This window comes from Petaurus breviceps, unplaced genomic scaffold (genome assembly GCF_028583685.1).
Source record: "Petaurus breviceps papuanus isolate PSGF00001 unplaced genomic scaffold, PetGlider_PUasm1.0 220, whole genome shotgun sequence".
Classification (NCBI taxonomy): domain Eukaryota; kingdom Metazoa; phylum Chordata; class Mammalia; order Diprotodontia; family Petauridae; genus Petaurus; species Petaurus breviceps.
In genome coordinates, this window is record NW_027185876.1 from 17,145,442 (window position 1) to 17,163,979 (window position 18,538).

The 18,538-nt window shown below is 40.2% G+C and overlaps 1 protein-coding gene across 3 annotated transcripts in view; it reads left to right on the forward strand.

Annotated features, from left to right (window-relative positions):
- The first annotated feature begins 1,714 nt into the window (after positions 1-1,714).
- PBX1 (PBX homeobox 1) overlaps positions 1,715-18,538 on the forward strand; it is a 328,301-nt gene continuing 311,477 nt past the window's right edge. Inside the window, exons 1-2 of one of the 3 annotated variants that reach the window (XM_069094679.1) lie at positions 1,715-2,589; positions 5,916-5,989. In XM_069094679.1, coding sequence (XP_068950780.1) covers positions 2,399-2,589; positions 5,916-5,989 — 265 coding nt within the window. In that variant the 5' untranslated portion in view covers positions 1,715-2,398. Of the gene's footprint in view, positions 2,590-5,915; positions 5,990-16,047; positions 16,359-18,538 lie in introns of those variants that run through there. The other 2 variants (XM_069094681.1, XM_069094680.1) reach the window with 2 other exon arrangements.

Genomic DNA, 18,538 nt, shown 5'->3' on the forward strand with positions numbered 1-18,538 from the left:
TTTTCTTTAGACTCAGGGTCGTTTATTTGTGCTTGACTTTGGGTCTGTTGTAAATTGCATGGCTGTTTATTATCAGTATGATAATTGTATTATTTGAAAGTATATTATTGTTGGTTTTTCTTTTCACTAGGGTTTGATTTTTAAAAGAGCTTATAAATCAGTATACACATATATGTTAATAAAATAGTTGTTAATAATATGACTTTGTAATTACAAATCATATTTATGCCCTTATGCCATTGTCCTGTCCTGTCAAGCAGCCTGTCAAAAGCTGCTCAGGAATGCCTTAATAATTACCCACTCCACTTATCTTGCCAAACTTGTTTTGTGCTAATGAGTGGGAAGGAGACTGGGTAATGGGTTGATGCTAAGAATAACATTTTTTCATCTGATGATCTCAAAGCACCTAGCAAGTGCTACTTGGCAGCAATTCTTATCTTTTGCTGATAAGGAAACTGAGGCTTTGGGTGTCTAAATAACTTTCCTGTTATTCTCCCTGACAGGGAAAAAGCCACTCAATTTGCTCTCCTCTTTCCAGTCTCCAGCTGGACTTTCCAGAACTACATTAACCCCCCCCCCCCCAACAATTTAGGACTAGACTCTCAATGCATATTTATTCCTTATTAATACTTATTAAGTATTTGGTGGACTGAAAAAAAAAGCTCTGGAGTTGGGAGTCAAAGGATTTTGATTCCATTTCTGGCTTCAGTACTTACCAGCTGGTTCATATTGGGCAAATTATTTTATCATTTTTTCATCATAAATGAGTATACTATCCTCATTATTCCTGTCCTAGAGATTTTGTGAGGAAAATACTTTGTAAACCCCCAGTACAAAGTGCTACTTAAATGTGTGCCCTGAGAGTCTCATTCTAAGAAGTAATTTTCCAGTAGTGGAGGGGGAGGCATGGATGAGGAGAAAAGTTGAATTTTTCTCGACACAATCCTCCTTGTAAAAATCTGTGCTTCCTCAGCATTATTTAGTTTTATTGTCCTTAATTTACTTCTGATGCAACAAGTCTATTGTTTGTTATTGTGACTAAATCCTCGATACATTTGATTTTGTCCATCTGACCATTTAGAATCGCTATTCGTTCTTTTTGCTTTCCTTCAGTGTTGTCAAACTAGGGTCCCAAGTAATCCCTTCACATTCCGAGGATGGAGCAGAAGCGAGTTTTAAAACATTATGGCTGAGGGGTGATGGAGGGTGGGGGGCCATGCCCTAAGAGAGTCCAGGGTCTTTTCACACTGCTTTGATCGTCTTGTAGTTAAGTAAAGTCACGCACGTCCTTTCCACGTCTAGTAACAGAACCTGGCAAAACCTGCGTCTTCTAGAAGGAGGAAAGTGGAAACTGCCTAATTGAATTGGAACTATCATACTAGTGGCACCTTTAAGGACCGGAGACTTGGTTGTAAGCTCAGCCTCCTTTACAGCCCACCTCTGAACTCTGATTGACAGAGTGCTGGGTGAGGAGGAGGAGAAGGAGGACGAGGAGGTGATGTGAGGAAAGTAGGGAGGAGGAGGGGCTCGTCTTTTCTGAGATGGCCAATCAGAGCAGGAGGGCGGGGACCCAGTCTCCCTCCTCCCCTCCTTCTCTCCTCCTCTGCCTCCCAGCTTCCCCGCCTCCCCCCCCTCCCCGCTTTCCCTCCACCCCCTCCCCACTCCTCCTTCTCCTCCTCCTCCTCCTCCTCCTCCTCCTCCTTCTCCTCCTCCTCCTCTTCTCCGGCTGTGGTTTTCTGTGTCAGTTTCAGGAGTCCTGAGCCTGAGCTAAACAAAAGCAGGAGGCAGAAGGGGCTGCTGGAGTTTGCAGAGACACGGAGAGGAAGGGAGGCTCTCTCTGCTTTGCCTGCTGCCGCTGCTGGGGGAGATCTGGCTTTTGCAACAGCCCACCCCCTTTGAGATCACTCTGGCTGGGGGTGGGGGTGGGGGGGTTACGGGGGGTGGGGGGGGAAAGTTTGCATTGCAATCCCCCTGCCTTCCTCTCTTTTCTCCAGATCAATGCATATTTGCAAAAGGATTAAGCCACTGATTTAAGCTCCGAGAGCCCATTTCTGCTTTGCAAAGGAGCCGGGACTAAAAACAACCCAAAATCCAGCTCTGATTTCTTTTTACCAAGTGGGAAGGTGGTTTATTTTTCTTGCTTTTTGGAGTCAACACCCTTCCTCATCAGCCCTCATCCCCACCCTCACCCTGCAACCCTTTCACGCCCCCCCTCCTCTCCCCACTCCCCATCCTCCCACCATCCTCTAAAAGAGGCAAAGGGATTTTTTTTGGTCCCCCCCCCCCTTTTATTCTGAAAAGGATTTGGAGACAGCTTGAACGATAAAAAGCCTTGGTAGTTCCAAGGAGCCGAGCAGAGGAGAAGAGGAGGAAACAGGGGCTGCTGTTGCCTTTGGAGATGGATGATCAGCCCAGGTTGATGCATTCCCATGCTGGGGTGGGGATGGCAGGACACCCCGGCCTGTCCCAACACTTGCAGGATGGGGCTGGAGGGACCGAGGGGGAGGGAGGGAGAAAGCAGGACATTGGAGACATTTTACAGCAAATTATGACCATCACAGACCAGAGTTTGGACGAGGCGCAGGCCAGGTGAGATTGAGGCTTTTCTTTTTCATTTCTTGGGTGGTTTTATTTGTTTGTTTATTTTTTTTTTCTTCGGGGAGGGGGCGTGGGGAACAATGGGATTTGAATCACTACAACGCATTCTTTTTCGGGTTATTTCTTTTCCCGTTTTGTGGAGCAACTACATGGCGGAGGAGTAAGATTTGCAGGAGTGTTGTTATTGAAAGTGTAATCGTCCATGCCGTGATGTGTCTGTATACAATATTATATGTGTGTGTATGTATATGAACACATAAACCGAGGCACACAGATAATGTTGCCAGCTGATCACACCACGGCCCTCAGCACTTTTTACTGCCTTTAGAAAAAAAAAAGTCACACACAGAAGGCAAAATTGTCAAGTTTGGAAGAGCATTCCCCATCTTCCTGTGGGGTCCCCCCACATTACAGGACAACATGTCCCAAGAACACTTTTATTTGCTAAATTATAAGTTGTCTAATTCAGATCTTTTTGATATTCTTTAGTGACTCAAAGGAGGAAAAAAAATGTCTAATTTCCATGTTCTCTTTTCCTTCCCTTCCCCCCACGACCTCCCTTCTGTGTGTGGAACAGGGTATTTCTTTGTCAGTAGTTGTCAGCTATCCAGAGAATATTTTGCATATACTTAATGCTCTCTCTTTAGGGGGAAAAATGGGCCGTGGAAAAGAGAAAAATGGAATTTTGCTTGTAGATCTGTTGATCAGCTTTCTGAGACCCAGGGCAAAAATCACTTGGGTTTTGAATTCCAATTTGGGTCAGTTTCCTAAGCTGCACTGACATAAACCAGCTATGTGTGTTCTTTAAAAAAAAATAGACACAGAAATCAAGATTGCTTTTGCTTCTCTTCCTCCTTCAGGAGCACCTGAAGGTAGGATGCTAGAAATCAGAACTGAGACCGTGGTTGGATAATCTGTATGTTGACTCCACGGGGCTTGAGGATGTTGCTTGAAGTATATTAATAAAATGAGCAGAAGTGTAGTTTTTCAACTTAAACTACGGCAAGGAATTAATATTTCTTACTCTGGTGTTTTAGGAAACTCGACTTCAAAATAAAAACACAGAATGCCCAGTAACTCGGACCAAAAGCTTTCCCTTCCCAAGCTCCTGGGGGAAAAAATCCAAAACAAAATAAAAAAGTCTAATTTCCACTTAAGTCTATGGGGTTGGCCAGCCTTGAAAAACAGAATCAATCACAAGTATTTTTTTTAAACTTTGGAAATCTTTTGAAGAATTTTTCTTTAAAAAACAACAACAAGAAGATCAAACCTCAGATCACTTGGTTGTTTTGAGGCTTTTTTTACATGATGTTTTGAGAAAGTGAGAATTTTGAAATGATAGCTAGAGAAGAATCAGGAAATAGGATAGATTGAATCAATTACTGTATTATTTTAGGTGCAAGCACATGCAACATGTAACTTAGAAGTAGGGGGATGGAGAGGCTGTTGAAAAGTTGGGAAGGTTTAAAGACCCTTTTCCACATATAAAAGGAGTGATGGGGTGGGGGGGAGGTAGTTCTCCAGAATTCATTGGTGCCTTTTATAATTTTATGATCTGAAGAAAAGATGGTAGGGGTGGTCAGAGTTCTCACTAGCATTTATACTCTGAGCTGGGACAAATTGTTTCATTACATTGTTTCAGAAAAACACATAACAATAAACTATTTTATTAAGTTTGAGGTGAGGAAGAAAGGAGATGAGTGGATACTATACATCATGTATGTGTGTATCCGTGTATGTATGTATGTAAGCAACTAGGGAAAAACTCATCTTTGACTTCACTTTCAATGAATAGTGTAAGAGAGATTAGACCTGCTGTTAAGATGGAAAAAAGATCCCTCTCCCCACTCTCCTACCCCCAGTCAAATAGGCAGGATATGTAACCCTTTAAAACTCTGCAGTTATTTTTGTTTGTATTCAGATACACGTAGAATTAAAAACATTTTGTAGAAACAAATGAAAAGGCGTTGATACCTGCAGAAAGACCCACTCACTTCTTCCCTTGCCTTCATCCCCCACCAAGAAGAGGTTGTTGAAATTGTCACCTCACTACTTCCTCCTTGGTTGCTGAGCATAAGGAGTGTTTTTAGTAAATAGTATGAATTGTGTCCAGTTTTCCTTTTTCTCATTCACTCTTTGACCAAAGGCATTTATCATTTATGAAATATATCAAATAAGTAGTATAGGTTTTAGGTACAAAGGCATATGCTCATTTGGATACTTTCACGGTCTGACTGTGGGACTTCAGTGCAGTGAATATACAACATGCTTCAGGGTTCTTTTCGCTAGGAGGAAAGAGTTGATTTAATTGCATATCTATTTTTTAACTTTCAAAGGGATTAAAAAAAATAGCATGTGTTTTGAGTGCCAGAGGCTTACATTAATCTTTACGTGTTAATTTTGGTTGGTAAACAGAAGTCCCTTAATTCATGGGCCGGCTAGGCTGTATTTTGTTTCCACTAAAAGAAAAAAAAAATCCTTCTGCTAAGAGTAATTACATAGAAAAATAGAGAGAAAAGGTATTGTTTTAATCCTCAAGTTCATGCTGAGCATAAAAACAGCCAAGCAAAGAACCAGTCCACAAGGCAGAATTGGTTCCTTTTTTTCCCCCAATGTGTGCAAGGTCCTAATTGTAAATAATTGAATTTCAACACCTGCAAATAAGCTGTGTGTGCACAAGAGGTATAATGTGAACATAGAGAAATGAATTTATTCCCCATATGTGTATGTTTGCCCCTGGCAATGCATTTCCATAGTCTTTAACTTGGGGACTGAAATTTTATAAATTGACAGTTCTGCTCAGAAGACCTTTCAAGCATCTTATGTTTATGAGGATGTGGGGGGAGGGGGTGTCTGCAGAATGAATTTGAACACACGGATGAATTCAATTTGGAAAGAAAAAGAAAGACCTTAAAGCTGTGGATGTTGAATAAGAAGCAGAGCTTGGGCAGGGTTATTAACCCATACATTTTGCCTTTGCCTGTATTAATTGCCCTCGGTAGAAGTATTGGTTTAGGAAGGCCACTTTATTGCAACTGCTTTTTAAAAACTATTCATAAACAGGCATAATTTAGGTTCATTCTGTTCTGTAGTTAAGCCCCCTCCTTTCCCTCTCTTAATTAACATGATTTCTTTTTCCGTGGTGGGACTCTCTACATTAAGTCATAAAAACAATTGGAGCATGCCACAGAGTTATGCTTAGGATATAATTTTGGCTAAACGTTTGGAATTTTTCTTTCCCCCTGTGCATTATCAGCAATTTGATCTTGAAAGTTCACCTAAAGCTGCCGTTCTATAATGTTGTTTCTTTCTTACAGGAAACATGCTTTAAACTGCCACAGAATGAAGCCTGCCTTGTTTAATGTGTTGTGCGAAATCAAAGAAAAAACAGGTAGGGATGGGTTTTTCTAGCCTTTTAAGCGTTTTCTTTCTTTCTTTGGCCAAATGGCATCACTAACCTCTTGCCCTCTGATAGAGGCAATCTTATTTTCTTTAAAAAAAAGTTTTTTTTTAAATGAATCAGAGTTATTTAAGTACTAGAATTCCAGAATAAAGGATGCGAACAGGGCACGGTTATTTTCCAAATTAACCCTATTTTTCAACATATAAAATATCTCCGGCTGCTTTTAGGAAATAAAAAAAGAATAAGATTTGCATAAGGAATAAGAATATAGCTTTCACAGAGAAGACCTTCTTCCCCCCCCCAAGTTTCTCTGGCTTTCTTGAAATTGGGGCTAAAATAAGAGTTGGGGGGGATGTATTAAAATGGCGAGTCTTTTGGAGAAAGACATTCTGAAAGTGAAAGTCCATTTCCTGAGGAGAGCATGTTTTGATTGATAGTAAAATGTGTCTTATTAAGAAAGGGGTGCTTTTAAAGTTTTCCTTTCACTCCTTTCTCCTAATTAAAAGACCCAAATCAGCTGCTTACTAGGAAAGCCAACCCAGGGTGTCTTGTCAAATCTCTTTGCAGAAACCTTAATATCGCATTAGGTGATTGGTTAGTTTAGGGTAGTATCTTTTTATGGCAGGGAGATTCTTGGGTTTAGGAGGGCATAATGACATGAGAGTACTTATTCTGTTGTTTTCCTCCTTTCTAGACCTCAAACCTTGGACTAACAGCACTTATAGCACATCCCAGGAGGGCATTTAAATTTTAAAAGCAACAATTAAAAAATAGCAGGCATCAATCAGAGGTGTTCTTAAACAACAGATGCTAGGGGAGGGCATTTAGCAAAATAGTATTGTTTGTTTATTTCAGTCCTTTGATTTTCCAAGGTGGGCAAATTCCTGTCTTGGAGGACCAAGGAATTAAGGAGGCAGTTGGAAAACTGGGGTTGGGGGGTGGAGAGGTACTATAAGGCATAGAAATAGGTATAGAAAAACAAGAGATTCCTCTTCTTCTTCGACCTGACTCTCTCATTTTAGTGCAGTGCAAAGTACCTGACATTTTATTTATTTATATATTTTTACAACAAGGAGCATAACAGTCAATAATTCATATCTAAACCATATAAGCAAGGGCATGACATGAATGAAAGTGACAATAAATATGATTGCATGCCCGGTTGATATACATTGATAGTTACACATAAAAGGGGGAGGGGGCCAATAGAGGGAGGGTGTTGCATCCCCATGCCCTTTCTTAAATAAATAAATAAATACTTCAAAGTATGAGAAACTGATTAGAAATGTGATTACTTGACTCTTGAAGTATATATAAAATGACTACAACCCTTTGTTGAATGTTATTTGTGCAGCTCGTATCCTAGACAAAGCACCTAAGCAGTTACATTCAACCCGCTTAAGTCCTTAAGGTTGCATTGCCAAAGTCTAACCTTATTGGGAAGCTGTTAATTACATTACTCTAGAGAATATATAATAGATTATATAGATTGTGTATACACATTTCAGAGCAGTGTCTTGTTTTTTGGTTTGGTTTTTTTTTTTTTTTTGGAGGAGGGGTGAGGGTGGCGGCTAACATGCCTCATACTCTGAATTTATTTCCTGATAGTGAAGAGAAAAATACCTAAGTTAATCTGTAGCTGGTTTTTCCTTTTCCTCTCTTTTATTCTTCATTATTTTTCCCTCTTTCCTCTATATCTGTCCTGATGATATTTGCTTTGAATATTTGTGTCATTGATATTCCTTTCCCTCAAAAGAAAATCAAAACTGGATACTACTCCCAGTTGATTTTTTCTCTGAAGACGCAAAACCAAAAACCAATGGCATAAAGTTGTATGTAATGAGGATGTCTGAAGAGAGTAGAGTTTTTGAAGATACTTCATTACATTACGGGGCCAGGATGCAAGTCAAAACCCTTAAACCTTACATAGTGATGAAGGTGTAATTTAATTCTACTCTTCTAATTAAAGCCTACTTGGGACAGTAGGTCAAAGTTAGATAGTGTGGCTGAAGATTCACTACAGGTATGGATTAGGTTTCTGTCTCTTTAATATTGACTGTAATATGATAAGAAGTCACTGTATTCATAAGAATAAAATTTCCTAAGATATCATTTAGGGCTAGAGTCAAAAAAAATGATGCCTTGTAAATATATATGGTTAAAAAAAAGAGATCTGCTTAAAATAAGGTTTATCTTTTCTTCAGGTTTAAACAAAAATAAAAATAAAACTCTTTCTGAAAGAATGTGAGTTGTAAAAGGTAGGAACTATTGGTCACAGTGAGTTAGCATTACTGAAGAGGAAGTAAATGTAAAGACAGATTCCAGGATAAGGGAATGCTCTGGGCAAAGCTAAAAATTTACACTTCTTTTTTTTAAACTTGTGTTCTAAAGACCAGGATGGGGAAGGTAGAGGTGCCATAGCAGTGGGAGATAGGTAAATCCCAGTGGTATGTCAATGTTCCATGGTAAGGTAGGAGTAATCTATAATGTCTTGAAAGGAACCTTTCCAATTCCAGAACATGATTAGTACGTGACTCAAGAGCTGCTGTAGACTCCCTGATGTGATGGCATATCTTTCATGGGGTTAATGTGTCGGAGAAACATAAAATGTCTGTAAAGTTGCCCAAGCGTTCTTTTTGACACAGAGATGCCGAAGCGATCCTGTTAGCGCACTCATTCCTTCGTTGTTTGGGGGGGCCCTTATTGGCATTACTTTTACCCTCATTTCCCTTCGGGGAGCATTTTGGTGCTTCCATCTTGTGGGCTGTGGTGTAATTGGGTGCTGGGGTGGTTTTCTTTGTCAATCTAAAGTTTTGATATTTGCCTTTGCCTGGGCCAAATTCCTGAACTTGGATTATTGTTAGGCGATGTACAACCCAGAGAAAAGCACAGTGATCGTGATATACTGATTTATTCTTTTGTGCTATTTTTAGTTCTTTTTGTTGGAGATTTGGGAGGTAAAGAGGAAAACTCTCTCACATTGGCTTATATGCCTCTTAGAACTTTAAAAATCAACAACCAGGCAGCACTGTCTAAATTACAACTGATTGATCGGTATTTAAGACCAAAATCACTGTGGGTATATTAAAAAAAAAAAGTGAGGCTCTTTGCTTCAGGGTGTGGGTAGATTGTTAAGATGCCCCCCTTTTTTCCTCTTTAATAAGGATTAAAACACACACTAACAAAAACATTTAGTTGACAAGCTGTTAAAAAAAAAAACAAAACAAAACTGTATCAACCAGTATTTCCGCTGCATGCATTTTATACTACTTTTCTCATTGTGGAGACCCATAAGAGAGACAGAATACAGGATATGGGACTATTTAATATGACTTTGCCTTTGGTCTTAAGAACTATTCCTTGTAATCTGACATATTAACAGTAGGATCAGAGGTAGGAGGGAGAAAGGGGAGAGGAGGAGAGCGTCAAATTCCATTTCTTAAAAAGACCTTGAATATTTTTTTCTCCTGAATCCCCTGTTATTTGTCTTCTTTGTCAAAATTGTTGAGGTTTTAAAAGTAGGAAAAACACTCAGGTTTTTTTTTTTTTGGGTGCAGTTTACTAAGCAGAATATTTATAGCTGGCAATGAATAGCTGCAATTGTTGTGAATAGTTTTTAATTTTAGAACATAATAGCTATATCTGGCACTTTGCAGCCCTTTTTCCTCTGTGCATTATCTGCATCGAAGTTAAATCAAATCATTGGAGGAGGTAAAATTTTTTTTTCCCTTAACACCCCTTTGTTCTCTTTCTTTCTTTTTCTCTCTGTGTTCAATTAACACCCCCATCAGAGAACTGTAGTGTTTTAAAAAAAAATGCCTAGTACCGTATTTCACTTCTGACACCCTCCCTTATTATTCTCGCCTGCCTTTTCTTTTTAATATGGCAATTACTTTATGGGGTTTCTCTCTTCTCCCCCTCTTTAAAGCACTGGAGAATATAGAGTGTGTGTGTGTGTGTGTGTGTGTGTGTGTGTGTGTGTGTGTGTGTAGGTGCATTGGGGGTATTGTAGAGGGAAGCTGTTTATTGCAAAGGAAATTTATCTGATGGTTTTGGGCCTTGGGTAGGGAACAGAGAAATAACTCCAAATGCTCCAAAGTGCTCCTCTGATCAGATTCCTTTTGGGAGCCAAGGTGGCAGGAGTGACTTTCTGAGACACTTGTCCTTAAGCTTTTTTCTCTTCTGATGAGAAAGCTTAAGGAGGCACTGTCAAATCCGGTGGATTTATAAAAACATATATTATTATTTTTAGAGAAGAAAGAATGGAAGTTATAAGAACAAAGTTTGACTCTAACACTTAATGAAAAAAATAATGTGTTTTTAATGGAGAAGTAGAATGACTGGGGAGCGTATTATTTATTAGAAATATCAATTTTAGCAATAGAACTGTGGCAGTGGGACAGACTGGGGAACGTGGAGTAAGATCGTGGAGTAAGATGAGTATAGCATGGGCTATTTCTCAGTAAACCTTTCGGGCAGGGTGTCTATATAATGTCTTTAAGGCAAAGGGAGAGAAAAGGATTGTGACTGCAGTTATCGGTAACTCTCTGAAGGTTCATGGTGTCAGAAATGTCCTGGCTATAGTCAATTCCAGAAATATAGGACTTAATGTGTGTGGTGGGAGTGATCTGGGGGGGTAGGGGTGGGGGTGGACTGAGGAAGCAGAGATTCAAGGCAAAATGAAGGAAGAGGAAGTGTATGAGAGAGTGTGAGAGAGAGAGTGAGAGAGAGAGAGAGAGAGAGAGAGGGAGAGAAGGTAGAGGATTACTATCCAAGAGGGTTTGGTGTGATTGTTGTATCCCTTGAGCTCTGGGGCACCAAAGTGGACAGATAGTCACAGGACTACCCTGGATGAGTATGGGTATCTTCTTGTTCTCACGGAGGAGAAAAGAATATGGGCTACAGCTCTGGATGGGCTGAGGGTGGCATTGCCTGCTTGTATAATTACAGCTCTCTGCTGGTACTCAGCCCCTTTCTACTGCTGTTTGCTGCTGTGGCATGTATGGCCACAGCTGCCTCTCTCTGTCGTCTCTGTCCTCGTTGAAGAGGGCAAACTTTATTTTTGTTTCAAAAGAAATCTCCCAACAAACAAACAAAACCAAACTCAGAACGCATTCAAATTAAGGAGGATTTATTTTCCCCCCATATTTAAAGTATAGTACTAGTTTCTTTAAGAGACCTGGGGTCTTAAAATCATTGTTAGGAAATTTTGTTTTTACCTTTCAATTCCATCTTTTTTTAGATGGTTTCTGCTGAGTTGAGACCTTGCTCCAACCTATAGCTTTGGTGTTTTCATTTTTGTTTTTATATATTTTTTTAAAGCATCAGTCTGAGAGTCCAAAGTCTAGAGTTCTGACTTGGGCTCAGCCAGTTTCATTTCATGTGTGGTTCTGTGACCCTGAGCATGACATCTCACATGTTTGAGCTCCTTAGTTCAGCACAGGTCCTGTGAGGATAATTACCCCTGACATTCTCCCCCTTAGCCTACCAAGAGGGGTGTAGTGACAGTTAATGAATGCAGCAATTGATAAATAAAAACTGGTAGAGAATTAATGAGATGTTTGCAAAGAGCTTTGAATTCTCTGGTCTATATAAACAAAATATGCTATAATAGTCGTATGAAAGTAATATCAGGACATATGGCCTATTCTGTGATATGACCTATCATTGTGATGGTTAACTTGTGGGACAGGTGAGTGCTTTTCAATTAGCAGGGATGTGCTAATTTATTTCAATTGTTTCATTTGTAAAAAAAAAAAGTGTTTCCATATCTATTCCATAGAAGATTACTATAGGTCCATATTTGTTCTCTCTGCAATCTGAGTGTTTGCCTTGATCATTGCTGGTCTGTTGAAATCCTGAAAATAGACTGTTGTTTATTGGTGAGAAATATGTAGTTAGGTCCTAAAGCCCATCTTCTGGATTATAGCAGTAGCTACCTCTTAATTATACATGGTGATAAGAGATAGGGATGGACATTGATAATTCAGTAACTGCTTTTTAATCCATATCTTTTATCAAAAATGCCAAAAAGCAACATATTGGATTTGAAATTCACTTCCTTTTATTTCTCCTATCCACTATCTCTTGGAGGTGCTAATTCAAAATGTGTAGACCTGTCTGGGAGGGTAGAAGGCATTTGAGAGAGAATATAGGAAAGGGCAACAAGGAAGGATAACAAAGGTCCTACACATTGCTCAAATGGGGCAATAACCTTTGAAAATCTAGAGCTGAATGTATTGCCAATGGCATTTTTTCTTTAGCTCTGGAGACCAATTTAGGGATTGTGTATGAAGCAAGGTTGAAAGCACTATGTCTTTGAGAGGGAGAACTCATGGTTGTGGAAAGCAGGAATCATACATATAGTGAGCTGATACAGGGACAATCACTTCGACATGTCGTCTTATGTCCCTTAATTTAGGAAAAATGTTATCCTGAATCTAAGCAAAAAGTACTGGACACAGGCCTGGGAGGCCCTAGGCAGAGTTGTGAAGTAGAGGAAAAGTTGATCTTTGGGACACTCAGTGTCCCTTTTCTTTGAACTCTGAATTTTTCAGTGACATCCTTTCTCTCTCTTTTTCCCCCTCTTGCATCCAGTGTATGGCTTTTTTCTCTCTTTTCTGCCTTTCCCCAACAAAACTTGCTTTCAAAATCTGGTAAATTTATTTACACTGAAGTGTAAATGAATAATAAGTTTTAAAATGCTACCTCTTGGGTGGCATATTTACATTTTAATAGGAACAAAGTCTTATTACAAAGAAATGTCTTTAATTAGCAGAATTTCTACTAAAAAAGGAAAAAGGTTTTCTTTTTTGGGGGGTGATGGAGTGTTGGTGAAGGGACATGTCCACATTGGAAGGCCTTCTGGGCATGTCTGATACCCTACTTTGTGGGTTGCTGTTTAATGTGGTAGGCTGAGGTTCACTGGCTGTGTCTCCCTAGCTTCCCATCCTACCTGGGTTGCTGTTGGGCCATACCCCTGTGTCTAAAAGATTGCCAGCATGAGGAAAGAAAATAAAAAGATCCTCAACAGCAGCTTTGCTGGGAAAGTCCTTGGAACTCAAAGAAAAGAACACCAGACTGGTTGCAAAATGGGCCAATCCTCAATTTGGCATCAATTAGGCCCCCAATTTACCCTTGCACTCTGGCTGGCTCTTTAAACTAGGACAAAGCAGTCCTGCTGAGGGAGCCTCCCTTCTCCCCAGCCTTCTCTTTCCCAACACAAAAATTTGGTTTAAGAGTTAGTGGTGGTTAAAATTTTCAGAGTAGTAGAAACATTTGATTATTTCATGGTCATTTTTACTATGTTCTGCAGTAAAGTTGTACAAAACATGTTTTGAGGTAGGTATTGTGTATGTCTTGCCCTTCTTTCTCCCTTTTGCTATTTTTCTGTTTTCTTTTTGTGACTCTTCCTCCTCATGTATTGTGTTCTTGTCCTTACCTGGGGGATTCCCTAAAAGAGGGGGATTTATTCAGGTGCTGCCATCTTGCTTGTTATTCTAAAAGCACATGGAAGCAAACAGTGAACCCTATGCAAAGTCCTTGGCTTAGGTGAGAGGGGATCCAGGTTGGGGAACTTCTGAAACATACTTTTTGATTCTTAATTTCTTCTTCTTCTGCCTTCTTCTTTCTTCTTCTTCCTCCTCCTTGTTGTCATTCTTCTTCCTTCTTCCTTCTTTCTTCTTCCTTCTTCTTCTTCCTCCTCCTCCTTCTCCTCATTCTTCTTCTTTTTTCCAGTTTTTTTTTCTAGATTGTTACATGAAAATGGCTGTAATCCTATTGAAGCTGTGGGATGCATTGTTCAACATGGGACTTTCAAGATTGATCTTAGGTGTGCCCCAGGCATTCCATTTCATTTAGTTGGTTCTATGATTGAAAGAAAAATGTTTTCTCATCTGTGTTTTCATGTCTATCGAGTTCTAGGCTAGAGATCACTTTTGAAAATTGAGGTGTAGTAGCAGGTTTGGGAAACATTGGGCCTTAGTAGATAGATAGGTTGATAGATGGATAGATGGACATATAGATAGACAGATGATAGATGAGTGGATGGTTGGTTAGATAGATAGATGGAGGGATAATAGATTGAACTCTTATTGTTGAAAAAATAGGGCCTCCAATGGGAGTAGAAGATTTGAGCTTGGGCTGGGTTTTTTTTTTTTTTGGAGGGGAGAAGGTAGGGCAATTGGGATTAAGTGACTTGCCCAAGGTCACAAGGCTAGTTTTGTGATAAGTGTCTGGGTTGGATTTGAACTCCCATCCTCCTGATGCTATTCACTTCGCCACCTAGCTGCCCCTGGGCTTGCTTTTTATAGTACAAACTTGGGGGGTAACCTTTGGTAAATTATTCTGCTGTCTCCTATGTCATTCAGTCAGCTGTAAAATGGAAATAATACTTGTCCACCACTTGTCTGACGTGAAGCTTATACAGAATTTAGTGTAATAATTACACCAGAGGGTCCTAGCTCTGTGTGTGTGTATCCTTGGGTAACTTTTGAACTCCATTGCCTCAGCTCTTGGGGTCTCATTTGAATTGGCGTCCTTAAAATATAGTAGTCAGTAGATGAGATTAGAAAGATAGAGTTTATCTCGTGCTTTGAGCTGGGGTAGAAAGGAATGTTTACCTGGTAGTCTGTGCTGTTTAGGGCACAGGAGGATGAATGTGGTGGTTCATTTTTCTCTGTAGCTCAGGGTTTTTCTACAATTTTTTTTATTAGCCAATTTGAGTCTTGGAGTGTTTGTTATTCCAACAGATGCACTCTGTAATTGTCATTGTTACTTGACTTGAAACTCTACGCCTCTGTCTTTTATTGATAACAAGGAAAGCTTCCCCCAAAACTATAGTGATGAGCTTGAGGAAATGCGTGCACATGACTATGACTTCTGCCCACATCTAGTGTGAGAAACTGCTTTAAGAGGTTTGTCTGTGTGATCTGAGAATTTTTCATTGGAAGTCATTTAGTCAAGAGCCATGTACCCATATTAATGATCATTTAAAAATAAAGGGCAAGGTATCAGGACTGAAACCTCCCTTTGCATAGGGCCTCCTTACCTCCAACGTCTGTAACCTTTAGCCCTTTTGCTGAGCTCAGTATCAAGATGGCAGGGTGCTGTGGGTAGTGTAGGGGTATGAATTACAGGGACTGGCAATATCAAGACATTGCGTGGTGAATAAATGTATGCATTTTAGTCATGAGACCAATTAGAGAAGGAGGGAGAAAGTAAGAGTTAAAGTGGGAATTGTCAGGGTTCTGAGTTAGGGTGGAAAAGTGATAGGGGAGCAGACTGGAAAGGGTTAAGGGGTCTCTTGCTAAGTGGAAACTTAGGTAAGTTAAAGAAGGTAAGTGGATGAACATGGCAGCAAGTCACATGACCTTGGGCTAATAAGTGAGGCCTCCTTTTTAGACAGGATAATAGTGCAGGGAACTGGGCCTTGGTAGACAGGCGTCTTAGCTCTCCCTCCCCCCTGCAGTGCACTCTGCACAATTAGCCTTTCAGAAGTGGGGGCTGGGGGAGGGAGGGAAGAAACCCCCCTATCAATCCTGTTTACTTAACCACAAGACTGATTTACATGTCATACATGACATTAAAGTAATGCACAGCCCACCTCTTGCCCCCCCCCCCCCCCATCCCCCCAAAATTGTCTCCCTTTCCCCCCTAAGGCCCCCCCCCCATCTGTCCCCCACTTAAGTAAGAGAAATAGCTCCATAAATTAGAGTGGAAGTGAAGAGGATCTCAAGGACCACCAGCGTGTGGGCAGAGGACACACGGACACCATCTATGCGTGTAGGCAGTCTGACTCCCTAGCTTCTCAGCTTGCAGCCCGGCTTCTTTGTCAGCAGGATTTCTCAGACGTGGGATAAGAGTTTTCTTTCTGGGTTGTGTTTTTTCGAATTTCCCCATTCATCGATGGTTCCTCTGTCTCCTTTCTGAGGGATCCTGCTGAGTCCCAGGGCACTGTGCCATAGACTAGTGCCTCTGGATCTGGCCCCCTGGGTAATTCTTCCCTCTCCCCTTCCCCATCCATTATTAGGCGACTCTTGCACAGCTGACCCCTCTTGTCCCTCTCCTTGAAGCTTCCTTCTGCTCCGAGGGTGGTAAAGGGAGAAGATTCCCCTGAGAGAAAACACACAGGAGCCATAATGCCTTTATTAAAAACCTCCTAATATGGACTTGGGTTGTGACTAGCATGGCCTGTCTGTGGCCTGCATGGGAGCTGCTGCTCTGCCCGGCCTCCTCAGGGGACTGACGCAGGCTCAGATCCACTCTGCACTGACTTTTCCCGTATTCGAGGGCCCATGCAGCGCAGACCTGAATGGTGGCTGTTTGGAGAACAGGACTGAAATCCACAAGGCAGAACGTGAGTGTCTGCTGCAGGTTCTTTCTCCCTAGGCTCTGCAGTTCTGTATTAAGTGAATCAAATACTTTATAATCCAAAGTCCCTGGAGAAACCTTAGCCTCTTCCCCTGGCTCCGTTTCTACAGAGGGCGGCAGCAGCAGCAGCAGCGGCCTTCATGTCATCTTTCCTCTGGAGAGATTTTTTAACCCGAAGAACCTTGGCTTACTTTAAACAACGCTGACATTTGTTTTTGTTAAGCTTGGTCTGATTTCTTTAACATTTGAAACAGGTTTGAGTTCTGCAAACATACCCTGTTCCTCCACAAGCCGCTTTCTCTGTCTTAGAGAAATAACTAGAGGGGCCTCTAATCTGCTTTATTTTTACAAGAGTTTTGGGAAAATGGATAACCATTAAAAAAAAAATTCCCTCGGCATACTTGTTGTCTCCTTATATTCTGATTACTGGAGCCAAGTCAGGAAGGGGCCATCATACTCATACCTAACCCGTATTGCTTTATTTTATTTTATTTTTTACTTGCAAACCTACACTGGAAACTGTGTTCCTGATTTTTATTATTATCATTCATTACTACTCCTGCTATTGCTACTACTACTTTTGCTGCTGCTACTGCTACTGTATACATTGTTGTGTTTCACTGTTACTTTACAGGGCTCGTTGATTATAACATTGTACTTTTTGTAAACTTTCCATTGGCTGGATATTAAGGCAGTTAAATGTCATAGTAGATAGAGCACTGGACCTGGAGTCAGGAAGAACAGAGTTCAGATCTCACTTTAGGCACTATTTAGCTGTGGGACCAAGGGAAAGTCACTTTATCTCTATCTGCCTCAGTTTCTCTATCTGTAAAATGGGACAATACGTCATATTGGGACGTATCTACGTCATAGGGTTGTTGTGAAGATAAAATATATATATATATGCTAGTTATCATCGTCATTACTATAAGGATGAGGTTGAGGGCCAAAAAGACTGACTACTACGTACATGTATTATATATATGCACATATAAGCACATAAACACACATGTATACATACATGCACACACACATATATGCATACCTATATATTGAGGGCTTCCCCTGTGTAGATTTGCACCAATCTTGATCCTAAGGCCAAAGAATTGAGATTATTATTAATTCAGGATCAGTTTCTCACCTCCAGTAACTCTGGGAGAGAATTATAGGGTTATTATGCATATGGAAAAGGGGATAATAATAACATCTACCTAATAGGGTTGTTGTGAGTGTAAAATAATGTAAATACTAGTTATTTTTATCATTATCATTATTATTATTATTATGGAAAGGATGAGGGTTAGGAAAGCTAACTAATGCCATCACCACATATGTATTCCTAAATTGAAGGCCTTTCCTTTGTAGATTTGTGCTGTCACAGGCTTTGATCCCAAAGCTGAAGAACTGAAATCATTAATTCTGGGATCAGTTTCTCACCTCTGATCTCCTGGAAAGAACACTAGAGGGCTATTATGTAGATGGAAAGAGTGCTGAATTTGTAATCAAAAGATCTGAATTCAAATCCCAGGTGTGATTCTTACTGCCTCTTTGGTCTTGGGCAATACACTTAATTTCCCAGGACCTCAGTTTCTTCATTGTAATGGCAAGCAAAGCAGTAAAATGTGGGGAATTAGAAGACCTCTAAGATTCCTTCTAGTTTTAAAGATATGATCCTATGATTCTAAGAGTGGGCATAACCTTATTGCTGTTATGGTTATTTTCCTAATATAGAATAGAAGTAATAATAAAGTCATCATAACAATAAAGAATCTTCTTGGTTTTCCCATTTTGGTAAATCCTCTCACCTACTTTAATTCTTTATTGAGTGTTATCTTCTAAGTATTTAGAACTGATTTTTATTTTACTGAAGATGAGAACAGACTCTAGACTCTTTGAAGACAGAGACTATTATCATTTTATTTTGTATTTCTATTGCAGGGCTTTGCACATAGTGGACCCTTAAGGAATTCTTGATGAGTTGAATTGGTTAGTTTGATTGAATTGACTGTAGTTTAGTTTGAAGGTCCAATATGCTTGCCCTACCTAAAGGAGAAAATCTGCTCAGTACCTTCCATGTGAGCCATTCAATAACATCTGCCTATCCAGTATATAGACAAGTCTTTCCTTTCCTTTCCTTTCCTTTCCTTTCCTTTCCTTTCCTTTCCT